General features: G+C 52.8%; 1 protein-coding gene across 4 annotated transcripts in view; it reads right to left on the bottom strand.

Annotated features, from left to right (window-relative positions):
- The window catches only part of ACOT7 (acyl-CoA thioesterase 7), an 89,197-nt gene extending 74,841 nt beyond the window's left edge, over positions 1–14,356 (bottom strand). The window contains exon 1 of one of the 4 annotated variants that reach the window (XM_004272331.4): positions 13,998–14,356. In XM_004272331.4, the coding sequence (XP_004272379.1) occupies positions 13,998–14,158 (161 nt within the window). In that variant the 5' untranslated portion in view covers positions 14,159–14,356. Of the gene's footprint in view, positions 1–2,358; positions 2,457–2,853; positions 2,932–13,419; positions 13,440–13,997 lie in introns of those variants that run through there. The other 3 variants (XM_049711287.1, XM_049711281.1, XM_049711280.1) reach the window with 3 other exon arrangements.
- Positions 14,357–18,259: the final 3,903 nt, after the last annotated feature.

Below are 18,259 nucleotides of genomic sequence, written 5' to 3'. Positions count from 1 at the left end.
GAAGCACGATGCCACGCAGCACTGCCCACGGGTGTCTGAGCAGGGACGCAACGGGGCGATACTGGGCCTGCACGCTGGCCGGCTGCGGCCGTGCAGGTGTCTGAGTCCAGGATGCCGAAGCTCTGGGTTTTCGAGAGAAGCTGGCAAGATCCAGAGTCTAACGCGACATCTCCTGGTATCTGACTGGCCACGCCCGACTGAAATGTTTCAACCCCACGCAGGCAGCTCGGGGGGCGGGGGGCCGGGGGACAGAGCAGGTGGCGGGCCTGACCCAGTCCTGGGGGGAGACTCTCTGTGACCCATTCTCCCTCCCACCTCTCTCTGCCCCTCTGCCCATGCTAACCTGCGACTCCCTCGCTCCTTGGACCCCAGAAACTTCAGAGGACAGTGGAAGGTCAGCCCAGGGAACCCTGCCGGCTTCCCACCCCTCACGTCCTCTCAGCCGGCCGGTGGCACAGACACTGCCTCTGGTGAGCATCCTCTTCACCATCCTCCACTCCCCCCGTCCTCCCAGCAGTGGCGTCTGAATGTCACCATGTCACCCACTGCCCCTCCCCTTCTACTCCAGCTGCTCCTGTCCCAGAGCACAGGATGAGATGGCCAGGGCTGGGCCCGTGGCTAACCGAAGTAGACACCACCCGGACTCTGCTCCCCTCCGGAGCAGACACAAAGCTGACGACAGGAGCACGAAGGAAGCTGCACAGACCCGGGTCAAGGAGTCACTCCCAGACGGGGCAGCCACTCACCTGGACGCCGGGGAAAACTTCGCAGAGGACGTGACACCTGGGCCAAGTCCCTGAGGGGGAGCAGGGCTGAGCCAGGGACAGGGGGCAGGGGATGTTCCAAGAAGAGGGCGCATCTCAGGGGAAGGCCCCAGTGCTGGGAGAGCTCGGTGGGTCCAGAAACAGATGACAACCCCCCAACGCTGGCCAGCAGCCTGTGGGGAGACGGGGGTGAAGAGGGGAGCGGGACGATGGAGCCAGGAGCTTGTCACAAGGGCCTGGGGCTGGCTGGGGACGGCGTCTGGACTTGTCCTGGGGGATGGGGCGGCTTCGGGGAGACCAAGGCAGGGCTGGTATGTGGGGAGTCACTTGGGGACCAGGGGTGGGGGGGCTTCTTCGTCTGCCTCTTGCCTCCCAGCCCTAACCCACTGCCTACCCCACTGCCCCAAGAGTCCCTCTTCTTAAGCAGGAGTGCACTCCCCTGCTCAGACCCTCCAGGGCCCCTCCTATGGAATAAAGATTCAACATCCAACTCCCGGGACTTCCCCCGGTGATCCAGTGACTCCCGCGCTTCCACCGCAGGGGGAGTGGGTTTGATCCCTGGTCAGGGAACTAAGATCCTGCATGCCGTGCGTGCGGGGTGGCCAGAAAAACAAAAGATTCAACTTCCTAGTGAGGCGTTCGAAGCTCTCAGGGATCCAGAACTTTTCTCGCCTGATCTCCCACTGTCCTGCAGGGCTCCAAGCTGCACCTGCCCAGACCAGCGCTGCTGGCCAGGCACACCCAGACCTTCCCACCGCCCTGCCTGTGCCCACCTGTCCCGAGGGGCTCATCGATGAACGGGGAGCATGAGTGGATACAACCTCCTGGAGGGCAACCTGGTGTTATCGTTATCCGTCCAAACTCCAGATGCATAGGCTGCTCTGAGCCAGCCATTCCACTGAGAGGAATTCACCCTACAGATGTTGGCACACATGATTAAACCAAGTGTGTTCAAGGTTACTGACTGCAAAGCTGTTTATCATGCAAAGACTGGCCGTGTCCTAAATGCCCACCAATAAGGGCCTCAGATTAACTTATATCCACACAACACAAGAGTGCACAGCCCCAAGCAAGAGGGAGGAACGGTCTAGGAGAAGCACCATTAGATGAAAAAAGGCAAAGCGCAGAATGATGGGAACCAGGTGACTACACCTGCAGGCCCCGTGTAGACCATCCCTGGAGGGAGGCCAGGGAAACTGAAAGCTTTCGTTGCCCTTGAGAGGGGAACTAGCGCCTGGAGTCAGGGTGGTGTGCTCTAAGAACAAAGAAGAAGAACAAAGAGTTACAGGACTCCCATCACTCTGTCACAATGGGACCACTGCCATGTCCCAGGGCCCTCCCAAGCAGCATGCCCTGTCCCTTTCCCATCCCATATAAGGAAAGACATTTGCCTCTTTCTAAGGAAAGACAGTTTTCCTCCCGCTCAGCACGCTGAAAGTATACATACGCTGACCAGTTAGCAGATGACTCGCAGGTCCCCTGGCTATAAAAACAGACAAGCAACCCATACTCATTGTCGACTTTCCCTGGCTACCAGGAAGTCGGCCAGCTGTTCTTGCAGCAACCCTTCTCTTTAATAAACTGTCTTCCTTACATTCTTTTCCAACCCACGCCCGGATCACAGCATTGTGGTGGCCCGTACGGGGATATCTCTTGGGGGATCTCTTTCCCCACCTCCTCTCCTCATTCCTTGGGACTCTCTGGGAACAGGCAAGTTGCCATGGAAGCAACAGAGGACTCTGGCCAGGGCCACACCCTGGCGTGTTCCGAAGGCTCCACGCTCACTTCGCCCCAGTAACTGCCGCCCAGACGGCTGAGGATCCCTCTGTCTTCCTCCCGACTGCGGACTAGGCCGATTGGCATCGTGCGGGCACAGGTCAGGCATTTAAAAGCCGCTAGGGTGCCTGCCGCTTGAAGACTCCCGTGAAAGCATAAGAGGGTCACGGAACGGACCAGGCTGTTAGAGCGTCTGTCCCCAGCAAGACAACTTCCGTGCACCGTGAGGCGCGTATTGGTTCAAGCAGAACACTGAGCCTCCTCCCCTTGGCCGCCGAGATTCCTCAGCCTGTCTTCTCTGTTACACTTTCACCTCTTTCTCCTTCCGGATTGATTTACAGGAGCCTAGGCGTTGCCTCTGAGCCGTCCCCGGAGTGCCTTTCACGTTTCAGGGCATCGCCAAGCCGGGGGTCACCCAGTGGGTCCCGGGAATCTCTCTCTCTTTTCTTTCTTTCCCTGCCCGAGTCACAAGGTGCCTTAGTTGCACGCTCAGGGGTCACCTCTCACGGTCAGATGCGATTGTTGAGACGGTCGACCCATTTTGTGCCTCAGTCGCACGGAGAGATCACTGGGACAAAGGGGACACCTTTCTGTCAGCCGGTGGTGACTCTCAGTACCCCCATTCTATGGCACATAGGCATTCTTAGCCTTAGGGTTCTGGTACGTCTCAGGAGCCTCCCTCAGACTCACCCCGTGGTTGTATCCTCAGGAACTGGAAAATTTTGACCCTGAGAACCTCAAAAAGAAGAGGCTCATTTTCTTTTGTAACATGGCTTGGCCCCAGTATAAACTGGGGGACCGAGAACAGTGGCCTCCTAACGGCACACTAAATTATAACACGATCCTCCAACTTCATCTCTCTTGCCGGAAACAAGGAAAGGACTCCGAGGTTCCTTACATCCAGAGCTTTATGGCCCGTAGTCAGAATCTGGAGCTGAGGGACTCATGCCACCATGTGTCTTTCTGTTGCCACCTTATCCCCCCGACCCCCTCTGCCTCCCTCTCCATCAGATCTCCTAGGCGGCCCTCTACTCGACCTTTCCTGTTCCCCACCACATCAACCCCCTTTGCTTCAGCCCCTGCCCCCGCCTCAACCCACAGCTCCCAACAGCCACCCCCTTATCAGGGCAAAAGCCCCCTCTTCCCTCCCCACACAAGATCGAGGACTGCCCAATGCCAGGAAACAGATTCTAATATGCTTCCCTTAAGGGAAGTAGCAAATGGAGACATGGGCACTATTAGATTCCATGTTCCCTTTCCCATGTCGGACATTTTCCAAATTCAAAACAAGTTAGGTTCCTTCGGTCAGGATCCCACCACTTCTATTAAGGAATTTCAGGCCCTCACCATAGCCTTTGACCTGACCCGGCAAGACATTCATGTAGTCCTGACCACCTGTTGTACTCATGAAGAGAAAAACAGGATATGGGCATCAGACCAAGCTTGGGCAGACGAGGCACAGCTCTGTTTCCAAAACCCAGATGGTTGGGGACCCATTTGGGCTGGCTAAATGACTCTCTTTGTAACTACACCCTCAATTTTAATCAGACTAGCCTGGAGTGGGATCCCTGGTCCGAGGAAAATAAATATGAGGTACACGAAGGTAATTTCACTTTGTGTTGGGGAAATTCAAGGAAAACTGTGACTAAGAAATATATTAATGAAGACCATATCCCCATAAACAGCTCGGTCCTGGGAACTAAATATGTGGGGATCGGTGTGACCACCAGACACTTACTTAGTTTAACCTCCCGGCAAGATTCTCCTCCAAAATATAACATAATTCAGCTAATATTCAGAAATTTGTTATGCCAATGCCCCTGTCACACTCATAATCAGTCAGAGCCTGGATTCTCCCCTTTATGTATAGATGATTACTTCCTTGGAGTTTGGCCTTCCCAATATAATCCTAGGCCATGGGACCCCAGTCTATTTCCAGAGGAAAACTCCCAAAAGGTCAGAGCCTGGCTCTGGGGAGCCACAGCAGGGGTATCCTTGAGGGGCACCGGATTTTCATTTCTATGTGGTAAAGGGGTCTATCTGGATCTTCCCACACTTTGGAGGGGGCTCCCGCACAATTACTGCTGTGGTCCCGGAGGTGACCATTATGACTACCAAGGCTTTAGCTTCCTCAGGAGGCATTCCCAGCCTTGGATCCTTCCTCGAAGAGGCCATAAGACCTGTCCAGGAGAGACAAACATGAACTGCTGCTTGGTGGGGACATGCTTATGCTAACCCAGTTCTTGATCAGCCTGAAATAATATGCAGTGTCCTTGGAGGGCTCTTCTGGCCTGCAGGCACACCCCTCTCAGAGAGGAGCGCTCTCCCTCTCACCATCACGGCCCAGGAACCTTGGAAGGCAGCGGTAGCAGCCACTGAGGAACAGCAGTCAGCCCCAGGCTCTCTGGCCGAGGGGGTTTTACAAAATAGGCCCTTAATGTTATAACAGCTGAGGCGGGGGTATCTGTGCCCTGCTAAATGAGACAGGCCGCTTCTATATTAATACCTCTGGCCAGGTTGAAGAAGACCTTCAGATTCTAAAGAAAAACATCAAATTAATAGAAGATTTAAAAGAGAGAGCAGGACAGGGCCCCAAGCTGGCTTTCCAACCTCCTCTCCTCTATGGGGATCCAGAGATGGACATGGCTATTGCCCTGTTGGGACCATCAATCCTGATGGCCTTTGTTTTGTTGTTTGGCCCCTGCATTATTAACACATTATCTCAATTCATCTCCCGACAGGTTCAAAAGATTCAGTTCCAGATGGTGCTACAACAAGAGTACCAGCCAGTTGGCACACGGAATACACTGGAACAAACTGCCTAATCATTGTGCAGGATCTCATCTCCCTCCGTAAATATACCCTGATAGAGAGTGGGCATTGGGACCCAGGGCCCCACAATGCCCCTGTCCAGCAGGAAGCAGCCAGAGAGATTGTCGCCCCTTCTCCTTACAAAAAGGGTTCCTGAACGCCTAAGAAGGAGATAGGCAGGTAGGTAGACGTGAGCAGGGTATCCAATAGGGCCAAAGAATTGGCCCTGTAAATAAAGAGAGGGGGGAACATAGTGTCCAAGGACAAAGAAGATAAACTCAAAGGGCCAATATTGCCGGAACAAAGAGTTACAGGACTCCCGTCACTCTGTCACAATGGGACCACTGCCATGTCCCAGGGCCCTCCCAAGCAGCATGCCCTGTCCCTTTCCCATCCCATATAAGGAAAGACATTTGCCCAGTTTTCCTCCCACTCAGCACGCTGAAAGTATACATACTCTGACCAGTTAGCAGATGACGCGCAGGTTCCCTGGCTATAAAAACAGACAAGCAACCCATGCTCATTGTCGACTTTCCCTGGCTACCAGGAAGTCGGCCAGCTGTTCTTGCAGCAACGCTTCTCTTTAATAAACTCTGCCTTCCTTACATTCTGCCTTGTGTCTGGAAATTCTGTTCCAACCTGCGCTCAGATCACGACATGTAAATATCTCAGCATTCCCTCGGAAAGATAAAGACTCCGTTTGAAAACAGAACCACAGGAATTCCCTGGCAGTCCAGTGGTTAGGAGTCAGTGCTCTCACTGCCGGGGGCCCCGGGTTCGATCCCTGGTCAGGGAACTAAGATCCCACAAGCCAGATGGTGTGGCCAAAAAATAAAAATAAAAACAGAATCACAAAACAATTATTCCACCTAAAATACGAACTCCTTAATATAACTTTTTTCTAATTGGCTTTATTCAACAATTCGTGAATCGGGCAGCATCCCATCTAGCAAGCAGAAAGGAGCTCCTCTTTTTCTTTTTTTTTAAACTAACATTTTTAAAAAAATAATAAATTTATTTATTTTTGGCTGCTTTGGGTCTTCGTTGCTGTGCACAGCTTTCTCTAGTTGTGGTGAGTGGGGCCTATACTTCGCAGTGGTGCATGGGCTTCTCATTGCGGTGGCTTCTCTTGTTCTGGAGCACGAGCTCTAGGCACGCGGGCTTCAGTAGTTGTGGCATGCGGGCTCAGTAGTTGTGGCTCGCAGGCTCTAGAGCGCAGGCTCAGTAGTTGTGGTGCATGGGTTTAGTTGCTCCATGGCATGTGGGATCTTCCCAGACCAGGGCTCGAACCTGTGTCCCCTGCATTGGCAGGCGGATTCTTAACCACTGAGCCACCAGGGAAGCCCAGTTTAATATCATTAAATATCAAGTAAGCATTCAGGTTTCCTCAGCTACGTCCTAAATGTTTTGAAATCTGCAATTGTGAACTGTTTTCATAACTGCCCAAAGCTGGAAAGAACTCAAATGTTCACTGTCTGATAAAGAGATAATGAAGATTACTAGGCAACAACAGCAAGAATCACCGACACACACACACACACACACGCGCACACACACACACACACACACACGTGTGAAACTCACAAGCATTGTGCTGAGTCTATGACTCCATTGATGAGAAATTCTAGAAAAGGCAAAACTAGTGATAGGAAGCATACCTGTTTGCCAGGGGCCAGAGCTGGGAGGAAACCAAGTGCAAAGGGGCAGGAAGGCACTTTTTTTTTTAGAAATGTAATTAATTTATCACTTATTTATTTATTTATTTTTGGCTGCGTTGGGTCTTCGTTGCTGCGCGTGGGCTTTCCCTAGTTGCAGCGAGCGGGGGCTACTCTTCAGTGTGATGCGTGGGCTTCTCATTGCAGTGGCTTCTCTTGTTGTGGAGCACAGGCTCTAGGCTCTCAGGCTGCAGTAATGTGGCATGCGGGCTCAGTAGTTGTGGCTCTAGGGCTCTAGAGCGCAGGCTCAGTAGTTGTGGCGCACGGGCTTAGTTGCTCCACCATATGTGGGATCTTCCCGGAACAGGGATCAAACCTGTGTCTCCTGCATTGGCAGGCGGATTCTTAACCACTGTGCCCCCAGAGAAGTCCCCAGGAAGGCACTTTCTGAGGTGGTGGAAAAGTTCTATGTCACAACTGTGATCATTACACAGGTGTACACATTTGTCAAAAGTGAACCGTACATTAAAAATAGGTACATTTTATGGCACATAATTTATACCTCAGTAAAGGTTGTTTTTAAAAAAAGCATAACTACAATATAATTACCTCACCTTAAAAAAAAAAGCGGGGTAGGGGGGGCTTCCCTGGTGGCGCAGTGGTTGAGAGTCCGCCTGCCGATGCAGGGGACACGGGTTTGTGCCCCGGTCCGGGAGGATCCCACATGCCGCAGAGCGGCTGGGCCCGTGAGCCATGGCCGCTGAGCCTGCGCATCCGGAGCCTGTGCTCCGCAACGGGAGAGGTCACAGCAGTGAGAGGCCCGCATACTGCAAAACAAAAAACAAACAAACAAAAAAAGGGCGGGGGGGGGGGGGGCCGGAATTATCTGCCGGTCCAGTGGTTAGGACTTCTCGCTTCCACTGCAGGGGGCCTGGGTTCGATACCTAGAACCCTGGTCAGGGAACTAGTGAGGCAGGAGATAGATGGGCTCCGGGCTAGGCATTTACAACTGGCCTCCTGTTTACATTTCTTGGGGCAGGAAAAAGGTGGGCTTCAGGCTGGACACTTACAACTAGCCTCCTGTTTGCATTTCCTGAGACAGGAGATAGGTGGGCTCCAGGTTAGATATTTATGACCAGCCTCCTGTCTGCCCTTCGAGATAGAAATAACAAGAGGAACAGGGTAAATAGCTGGAGTTTGTCTCCTGTGGACACTTTACGATAACAGTCATGGCAGGAACAGAGAGGGGCTAAACCTTGCTTGAGGAAAAGATCAAGAGGTCTTATATTTCCCATCCTTGGGGCAAGGGAGACATTGCACCTGTGCAGAAAGGCTCCTTGGGGGTCAAAAATCACCCAGAATAGGTGATGCCAAGGCCCCCCTTAGGCCTCTGGGCCGGAATCCATCTTGGAAAAAAGTTGTGCACACAGGCTGGGGAGGGTCCTAGGGCAGGTCAGGTGTGGAAAAAGAAACCAGATAATTGGCCAAAGGTAAACAAAGACCCGGAAGAACTGCCCCATATAAATGACTTAAACCCTCTTCAATGTTCCTCCTCATTAGGGGGGACGCCCACACCCTTCCTCTCCGGGTGTGCATCTCTGCCCTGCTTCTGTCTTAACTAAACAGTTTCTCTGTGAGCTCTCCCACGTGTTGTGTTATGTCTCTAATGATAAACTCTGTACCTGTTTTTACACTTTTTGCCTCCTTCAGAAATGCATTTTTTCAGTGGAGGTAAGAGCCAGGGGAACTTTGCTTCTAGACTCTAGCCCCTGGTGAACTAGTGGCTAGGATTCCTGGTTTTCATCCAGGCTGCCCAGGTTCAATTCCTGGGAAGGCACTAAGATCTCGCTTCAAGCCACCACTCACTGCTGCTGCCTCTCCAAGATCACTAGGGTCCCGCAGGCCTTGTGGCAGGGCCAAAAAAACCACCAGAAATTCCTTAGTATCCCTAACTGTCAAGGGACTATTCACGTTTCCCCAAGTATCTCATAAATGTTTTAAAATCTTCATTTTGGGGACTTCCCTGGTGGCTCAGTGGATGGGACTCCGCACTCCCAGTGCGGGCGACCCAGGTTCAATCCCTGGTCAGGAAACTAGATCCCACACGCATGCCGCAACTGAGAGTTCGTGTGCCACAACTGAGGAGCCCACCTGCCACAACGAAGGAGCCCGTGAGCCACAAATAAGGAGCCCGCCTTCCACAACTAAGACCCAGTGCAATCAAATAAATAATTTTCTTGTTTTTTTAAATCTGCATGTTGTTGACTTTTCTACTGAAGCATAATTTGCATGCAGAAAATCAGTATTTATAATAAGCTTCCTCAGTTATTCAGATGTAGGTAGCCTGCAGGCAGGGTGACCATATAATTTACCCTCCTCCTCAAGATACCTCCGAGAGTGAAAGAAAGTGGACCGGGAAGCACAGGGAATAGTCACCCCAGGCTGGGCCCCATCCAGAGAAGCGCCACCTACAGGAGGAAGCAACTCCTGGCCTGACTGAAACCAGGGAGCTGGGAAGCAGTGGTGCCAAGGCGAGGGCAATGCCAGGCTGCCTGGCCCACTGACGGGGAGGCTGCATGGTGGGTGAGCACAGCCTGGCCCACCACAGGCTCCCTGGGCTGCAAAGACTGCATCTTCACCCACAGCTCCTGCATCCCCGCAGGAAGGGAGCCAGCACTGTGCATCGCGTTATGGAATGTCCCAGAATACTAACTCCGAGTGCGGTTTCTGTAACTCAGATTCTCTGTTTTCACTGACTTCCCTGTAAACCCAAAGACAAAGCCCCAAAGAGAAAAAATTCCAAACGGGCATACCTCGAAGATAAAGCAAGTCACATGACTATTCTGGCTTCCCAGTGCATATAAAAGTTATGTTTACACGATCAAATGTGTAATAATTTTAAAAACTCTTTATTTTATACCTATGACACGAGGACTATAGCCAATATTTTCTAATAACTATAAATGGAGTATAACCTTTAAAAATTGTGAATCACTATATTGTACACCTGTCACTTATGTAATACTGCATAGCAACTATAAGTCAATAAAAAAATTTTTTTAGTTAAAAAAACTTTATCGCCAAAACATGCTAACCATCACCTGACAACACAAAGTTGCCACAAACCTTCAATTTATTAAAAAAAAACAAAAGCGATATATTCAAAGTGCAATAAAGTGAGACGCAAGAAAACGAGGGTGTGCTTGTACAAAAATTCAAGTCCATTCCACTAATCTTTATTGGCACATCTACCAGATGTCAGGCACTTTGCTGGGCATTCATGGTACAGCAGTGAACAAAGCAATCCCTGAGCTGAAGACACTTCCTAGCGGATTTACACCTACAAGCAGGGCAAGCAAAAGGAAACTCTGCAGACCTCACACATCTCCCTACAAAGGACTCCAGGGCATCTGCCCTGGGCCACGTACCTTCCAAGGTCCCCCTCCATTAGCTCTGTTGTTGGGAGAGCTGCCTACAGTCCCCAGAAAGCTTCCAAGCTTCCCTTAGGAAACCCTGCCCCTCAGAGGCCTACCAGGAATTCTGGTTTTTAAATTCCTCTACTTATTGCACTGTCCCATAAGGTAGCCACCAGCCACAGGAGGCCAGCCTGTATGCATTTAAATTAATTTAAATGAATGCAATTAAAAATTCAGTTCCTCCATGTCTCACTGCATTTCAGGCACTCATTGGCCACTTGCGGCTAGTGCCTAGCGTACTGGACAGCGCAGACGCGGAGCATCTCTATCACTGCAGAAAGTTCTAGTGGATGTTGTACTCTCCACCAACCTGGTATGGGACATGTCCTTCAATTTCACTGCGACCAACACCCAGGGGCTCCTACTAGGGGCCCACACTGATGCCATGATCCAGCCTCACAACCGGATGTGAATGTGAGGCTGAGCAATGGAAAAGCACGACAATGGAACACCAGACAGGGAACAACACACCAGCTGCCTTCGCTCCCTCGGCTGTCAGGGTCCGAGGCCACCCTAGGCCAAGGCTTTACCCTCTGAGAGCCTCATTTTCCCCCATCGGTAAAATAACAGAGTTGGGCTGGGGGCTCCTAGGGGTCATTCTGATTCTGACATTCTAGAACTCTGACTCCAACAAGGAAAAAAGCAATTTGCTAAGAAAATGTGAACTAACATCATTCAGAATAAACCAAAAGAAAAATGCTCTTCTGAGACTTTAAATGCTGTCCCAGAGCCTGCATCTGTAGGGCTCGATAAAAAGAAGGAGGGACATGGGAATTCCCCGCAGTCCAGCAGTGAGGACTCCACGCTTCCACTGCAGGGGGCACAGGAGGGTACAGCACACCGCAGTGGTCTGGCTGTCCAAAGTTTGGGCTCTCAGGGGTAAACACCCCCCTCTGTTTTCAACTGCCCAGCACTGTGCCAAAGGTTTTAATCCTCACAGCCACCATGAAACAGGTACTGTTATTACCTCCGATTCACAGCCAAGAATACTGAGGCCTAAAGCCCACGCCTGCAGGAGGCAGAGCTGGGATTCGAACTTAGGCCCTTGGCTTCCTGAGCCTGGGTCCCACTTTTCAGACAAAAAGAGCTTCCGCTTACTTACAAGGTGCCAGCCATTCTGCCACGCTCTAGATACACTTTCTTTAGCACTCAGAACAGCCCATGATAAAACGGGTCACAGAAAGTTAGGCAGCTTCCAAGGGGCAGAGGCCACATTCACACCCAGGCCTGGGACTGGAGAGCTGGCTCTGACCACTGCCCTCCCCAGACTTTAGGGCCCCTAGCCCTTCAACACCTCCTTCTGACCGAGAGCATGGGACCCTCTTAATCATCTAGGATGGCGGTGGGTGTGGCGTCCTCTCCCTGCTAGACTGTGAACCTGCTAAGCTGGGGACTGAATTTTCCATGTCCGTGTCCCTCCCTCAGGGCACTTCACCCTTTGGAGGCGTCCAGTGAAGCTTGTTAAATTCATGGGCTGGGTTGCCCTAGGCCAGGAGGCTCCTCTTTCAACATGGGGTGTCAGCTCAGATGTCCTTAAAGGGCTCCCCACCCTGCTACATCCACTCCAGTGTCCTGGGGTTTCTCAGGGCCAAGTCGCTGTGACCACGGGCCTCATCACAACCCCTCCAACTCCCCTGGGCAGTTGTGTTGGCCACCTGAGGCTCACCTCAGCCAGGTATCCTGCCCACGTGTCCCCAGTCAGAGACAATATGCCATTGTGAATATATGAGCGGCAGCCCAGCAAGCAAGCACCGTGGGTAAGAAGAAGTGTGCGCATACATGTGGAAGTGTCCAGGCTATCCAAAAGCCTATTAACTATGTTAGAGGCTGGTTTTTAAACAGGTAGTATGTATAGACGGGCTATTCATCACCCTGATGAAGTAAATAAAAGCCCAGCCTTCCACGAGTAGATTGAAATCAGTATTTTCTTTTGTGGGGAACGCAGTGGAAAGAAAGTGGGTCTGGAGGCAGAAGACCCATGAGGAGCTGTGCTTCCCCGCCCCCAGCCCTGGGCTCTTGTGGCCGGATGACCTTACAGAGGCAATGGGTCTCCCGGGACCTCAGTTTCCTCTTCCCTGACAAGAGTGGTGGGCTCCCTGCCATCCTCCCTCCCAGGGGTGCTGGACAAACCAAGCGAGATGAGAGATGTTACGAGCCCTTAGCAAATCACAAACTGCAAGGTCACCCGGCCAATATGAGGCAGAGACCGATCCAAGCACCTGATCCAGGCCCGTCTGTCTCCCGATATCAGTTACTTCTATTATTTTTGCCCTCGGAACCTGAAGTGGGTGGCGCCAAGATGGCCACACAGCCAATAACAAATCAATGGCGCAAGGCTCCCCCAAAGATTTCTTCTCCCTAGAAAAGTCAAAACTGACCTTGAGGTCAGGAAAGGACTTTGACTCAGTCAGAAGCGGGGGTGGGTTCAGGGCACCCCACGATCCAGCACTGTCTGCCGAGCCTTTGCCTATTCCGAGGAGATGTCACCATCCACAGGAAACTAACCTGGCTTGGACCCAAGGTCAGTGTGACGCCCGGTCTCCAAATCTGAGGCACCGGGCCCCAAACAGGAAGGCGGGGTCACTGTCAACAGTGCATCAAGCAGCACAGGCCCTGTTGCAGGCCCCAGCGCCCGTTCGGCCTTGCCAGACTCCTCGCTCTTCCTTAGCTCAGGCTCCAATGCCACCATGCCTGCTTCCGTTCTTAACGACCGAATGGAAAGTAACCTTGAGGCTGCCCTCCCGCATCTGTCGGAAATGAGCCGGCTCGTGATCTCCGGCGTCCTCGGGGCCCTCTATATACCGGTGCCGGTGGCGGAAGGCAGGGATGGTCCCCTGACAAGAACAACCCCTTGCCCCCTTTGTGTGAGATGCTTCCGGGCTCAATGGACCATCCCCTGTTCTTAGCCGTGAACTGTTAGAGGGGAAAGGTATTTACCGTTCTTCCTGTTTTCAGCCGCCTCCCGCCCAAAACCGTGGCAGGGCACTGAAGGGACCGCATATGTGCAGCCCCCGCCCACTCGGGCGCCCACCGATGGGCTCAACCGGCTCCGGCCGCCGCCCAGCGAGCGGGTTACCTGCGCCGCACATGTCGGGGGATCCGGTTGGCTTTGAACCACCGCCCGGATAACGACCCCGAATTAGGGGGCTCACTGGGACCTGGGCTGGGGCTCCGGGGCGCTCGGGCAACGGGCGGGGCGGGATGTGGTGGGGCTGTGCTCCGACCCCCGCCCGGGGAAGGGCGCCGCGCCGCTTCCTCGCGCAAACGGCCTGCGTGACCTCGGCGCCGCCCCGCAGATGCGCCGGAGGCCGGAGCGGCGGCGCGCGGGGAAGCAGCCGGATCTGCGGCAGCCGAGGCGCATCCCGGCCGCGGCGGGCGGGCGGGCGGGGTCCGGAGGCGACCGGCCCGGCGGGGGCGGCGACTGGGGAAGGGAAGGCGCGGGGCCGGTGGGGGTCGGCCAGGCCCGGGCAGCGACTCGGAGTCCTGGCCGCCCGCCCTCCGCGCGTCCCTCTTACCGGCAGATCTGGATGGCGGACGGGGTCTCGGCGGCGGGGCCCGACATGGTGGCGGCGGCGGCGGCGGGAGCCTGAGGGAGCGCGCAGGTGTCTGGCAGGCCCAGCGCTGAATGAATTAGCCCGGGCGGTGCCTTGGAGGGGGAGGGGAGAGGCGGAGCCATTGCGCCGGAGAGGCGGGGCCTGTGCGCCGGCGGCGAGTCGAACGCAGCCTCCTGCGAAGCCCCGCCCCTCGCACCCGGCCTCGTCCCGCCCCCGGGCCGGCGCCGGCTCCTCAGGCGTCCGGTTCTGGCGGCGGCGGGGCCGCGGTGGGGCGCCGCTTCCAGAAGGTTCGGCGGCGGTTGGGCGGAGCCGGCGCGGGACTGGGCGACCTCGAGGGTCAGCCTGGCCCCGCGTGGCGCGTGTTTGTATGCGGCCTTCCCCCTGCCCGCGCCCGGCAGTTCGGGAGGCCGCGACCGGTACTCGCCTTCTCAGATCAGCCCTGAGAGGAAATTGGGGGCGGTTTCCCGTAAAGGAGCATTCATGGCCGAGCTGGGAGGCACGTGGGTGCACAAAACGGGGAGCCAGGAACCATCAGGCCTCAGCGAGTGTCTCTTGCTGCAGGAACACGCAGCTGCTGGAGAGAAGCCAGGACCTGGGGTCCGTCTACACCGCCCGCTGTACACCACCTCTGGGTTGTTCCAAAAAGACTTCCTGAGAGTGCTGAGCGTTTGCTTGGGGGTGCGTGTCCTGCAGTGAGGAGCTGTAACGATGCTGCTCTGTTCCGTTGCACACCCTGTGCCCAGCAGTGGAGTCCAGGCCAAGTCGGTGTCACAAAATCCACCCAGAAAAGAGGGGAAACGTGATCACATCTATGTGCTGTAATTTTTTTAAATTATTTACTTATTTATTTTGGGGCTGAGTTGGGTTTTCCTTGCTGCGCGCGGGCTTTCTCCAGTTGCGGCGAGCGGGAACTACTCTTCGATGCGGTGCACGGGCTTCTCATTAAGGTGGCTTCTCTTTGTTGTGGAGCACGGACTCTAGGCATGGGGGCGTCAGGAGTTGTGGCACGTGGGCTCAGTAGTTGTGGTGCACGGGCTTAGTTGCTCTGTGGCATATGGGATCTTCCCGGAGCAGGGCTGGAGCCCGTGTCCCCGACGTTGGCAGGGGGATTCTTAACCAGTGCACCACCAGGGAAGTCCCAATGTGCTGTAATTTCAGAGAGCCATTACTCCGTATGAGACTTGACTTTCTCCCAATTTTTTACAATATACATAAATTGCTTCTGTAGTCAGATTTTTAAAAATCATAACCCATGGAACTCAAGCTCACCCATTTATACTGAAATAACTCATCCTGGTTACTCCTGCATTACCAGACCAGCGAGGCGGCCCACCACACATCTCTAAGTCCCAGGAACAGAGGGAGCTGACCGATCATGTCTATCATTTCAAGATTATTACACTAAAAGTTTCGTTTTCTAGTGTGCAAGCATCTAGGGTCACCAACCCTATTTAACCACCACGTCTTCGCAGTATGGGTCCTGAAATGGATGGATTTCTTATGATGGGACCCGGGAGCAACAGCCAGCTTTGGAGCCTTAGGCAAGGCAAATTCCTTATCTGTTAAATGGGTGTAATAATACTCACCTTCCAGACCTTTAGGAAGATTAAATGAGATAATGAAAGTAAGGGGCCCAGCACACGAATAAGTTAGGGCCTCTCTTCCTCTCTGTGGTCACCTTCCCTGCTCATTCTTTCTCTCTAAACAACCCTTCCCAGACAGTGCAATGGAATGAGGATTTCCTGAGGCCCTGCCCTACTTGTATAGGTGGGCACATCACCAGGAGAGTTGGAGATATTCTGTTCTTTTCTTTTTCTAATATTTATTTATTTGGCTGCACCGGGTCTTAATTGTGGCACTCGGAATTTTCATTGTAGCGTGTGGGAACTTTAGTTGCGGCATGTGGGATCTTTTAGTTGTGGCATGCGGGATCTAGTTCCCTGCATTGGGAGCGTGGAGTCTTAACCACTGGACCACCAGGGAAGTCCCCATTCTGTTCTTCAGAAAGCTCAAAATCTGATTGGGGGACAAATCCAGGACACAAAAAACCTGGCTCTGACCACCTGCTGGACTAAATTCCTAGACTGAGTGGTTCCGGATTAAATAGCCAGGTCCCAGGACTTCCCTGGTGGCGCAGAGGTTGAGAATCCACCTGCCAATGCAGGAGACACAGGTTCAATCCCTGGTCCGGGAAGATCTCACATGCCGCGGAGCAACTAAGCCCATGCGCTACAACTACTGAGCCTCCACTCTAGAGCCCGCAAGCCACAACTACTGAGCCTGCGTGCCACAACTACTGAAGCCCGCACGCCTAGAGCCCATGTTCCACAACAAGAGAAGCCACCACAATGAGAAGCCCGTGCGCCTCAATGAAGAGTAGCCCCCACTCGCCACAACTAGAGAAAGCCCACACGCAGCAACGAAGACCAATGCAGCCAAAAATAAATAAATAAAAATAAATTACTAACACATTGTTTTAAAAAAAGTGCAAACTTCCAAATTGCCCCCAACCAAGATAGTAAATCAAAACAATGTAGATTCCTAGAGTGGCAAGAATTAACGCCAGACTTAAAAGACCTAAAGGATGCATCGCAGCTTCATTTACTTGACCAGTCTGGTTCCTGAGAAACCAGATGGATCCCAGAGGACCCAGTTGAGTAGCTGCCCCAATTCCAGATAAGGTATCTTTTAGTTTACTGTTTGGTGGTAAAATACACATAAAATTTAGCATCTCAACAATTTTTACACGTGCAGTTCAGAGGTATTAAGTACATTCACAGTGCTGTGCAACCATGACCACCATTCCATCTCCAGAACTCTTCTTATCCTGCAAAACGGACACTCTGTACCCAGCTGAATGCTAACTTCCCATTCCCACCCCCGCCCAGCCCAGCCCCCAGCTGCCCCCATACTCAGGAGTGGCCTCTTTGCTGAAGTATATATATATATATATATATATATATATTTTTTTTTTTTTTTTTGCCTCACCATGGGATCTTAGTTCCCCGACCAGAGATTGAGCACCATGCGCTCGGCAGTGAAAGTGGCGAGTTCTAACCACTGGACCGCCAGGGAGTTTCCGCTCAAGCAGATTGACCCCCCCCATCAGGTGAAAGGTATGAGGCTATTGACTCAAACACAGGGAATCAGAACCCCTGGAGGTGGGACTCAGAAATCTGCATTTAACAAGCTTTCCAGGTGGTGCAAAAAATTGCCGTGAATGATGTCAATGTTTGTGTGAGTCTATACCTTGTAATATTTAGCCTGAAACGGGTGGAAGAAGCAAATGGAAGGCATTTGTCTTGTTATCGTCATTGAAGGAGACCCAGAGCCCATTCTGGGTAGAGGTGGATTTACCATGAGGCTGATGAGGCTTAAGCTTGGATCGCCCACAAGCAAGGACAGGTAGTAGAATGTTCTAGGAGGGAGTTCCCTCGCAGTCCAGTGGTTAGGACTCTGTGCTTTTACTGCCGAGGGTCCAGGATTAAATTTAAAAAATTCTAGGAGCAGGGGGAGGCCAGGATTGTCACCAGGAAGCGTATTTATGGAAGCATGTTGGTAAATTGCTTAAGGAGAAACCAAAAGGGATGGGACATCAACCTGCAGGCACCACTAGTTTGAAGTGACTCATTTTTTCCTTCTGAATAAATATTCACTTCCATCCTAAATCTATACTCATAATTTTACATGTTTTCTTACTTAGGGCCTCAAAATGCAGTCCCCATAAAACCTGAATCTGTCTCTGATTTCTGAGGTCCAGAATGGTTCTTTGTTCTTTAAGAACTTTGTCCTGTGTTCCCCGAGGTTTTTAATTCACCGAGCACCAAGACAGGCGGCTCTTGGGCCCTCCCTCCAAACAGAACCAGCGGCAGGCACATGTTCAGCTGGAAATCTCCTTCCTTAGCCCCCAGGCCAGGGAACCCCTCGCTCACGAAACGCGGTCGTGGGACCAGCCACCAGCCCTTGCTCCCTACTGCCCCCCAATGGCCCTTTGGTGACAAGACACCACGTGTGCACCTAGGGTGTGACCTCTAGCGCCCTTCTCACGCTCCTGAAACCATTCAGAGTTTTATTACAGCTGCTTTAAGTGGCTGGGGCTTTTGCCAGGGCCTCTCAAAACCCAGAGTGAAACCAGTTCCTCACTGGGAACCCTCAGTGGGTGGCTGCCTTCTCCCCAACATCGAGTGCCCGAGCAGCTCTCTGCAGCGTGGCCACCTGGCTGC

The sequence above is a fragment of the Orcinus orca genome, chromosome 1 (assembly GCF_937001465.1).
Source record: "Orcinus orca chromosome 1, mOrcOrc1.1, whole genome shotgun sequence".
Classification (NCBI taxonomy): domain Eukaryota; kingdom Metazoa; phylum Chordata; class Mammalia; order Artiodactyla; family Delphinidae; genus Orcinus; species Orcinus orca.
Note: the sequence above shows the minus strand (reverse complement) of the source record. Positions and strands in the feature narration are given on the sequence as shown.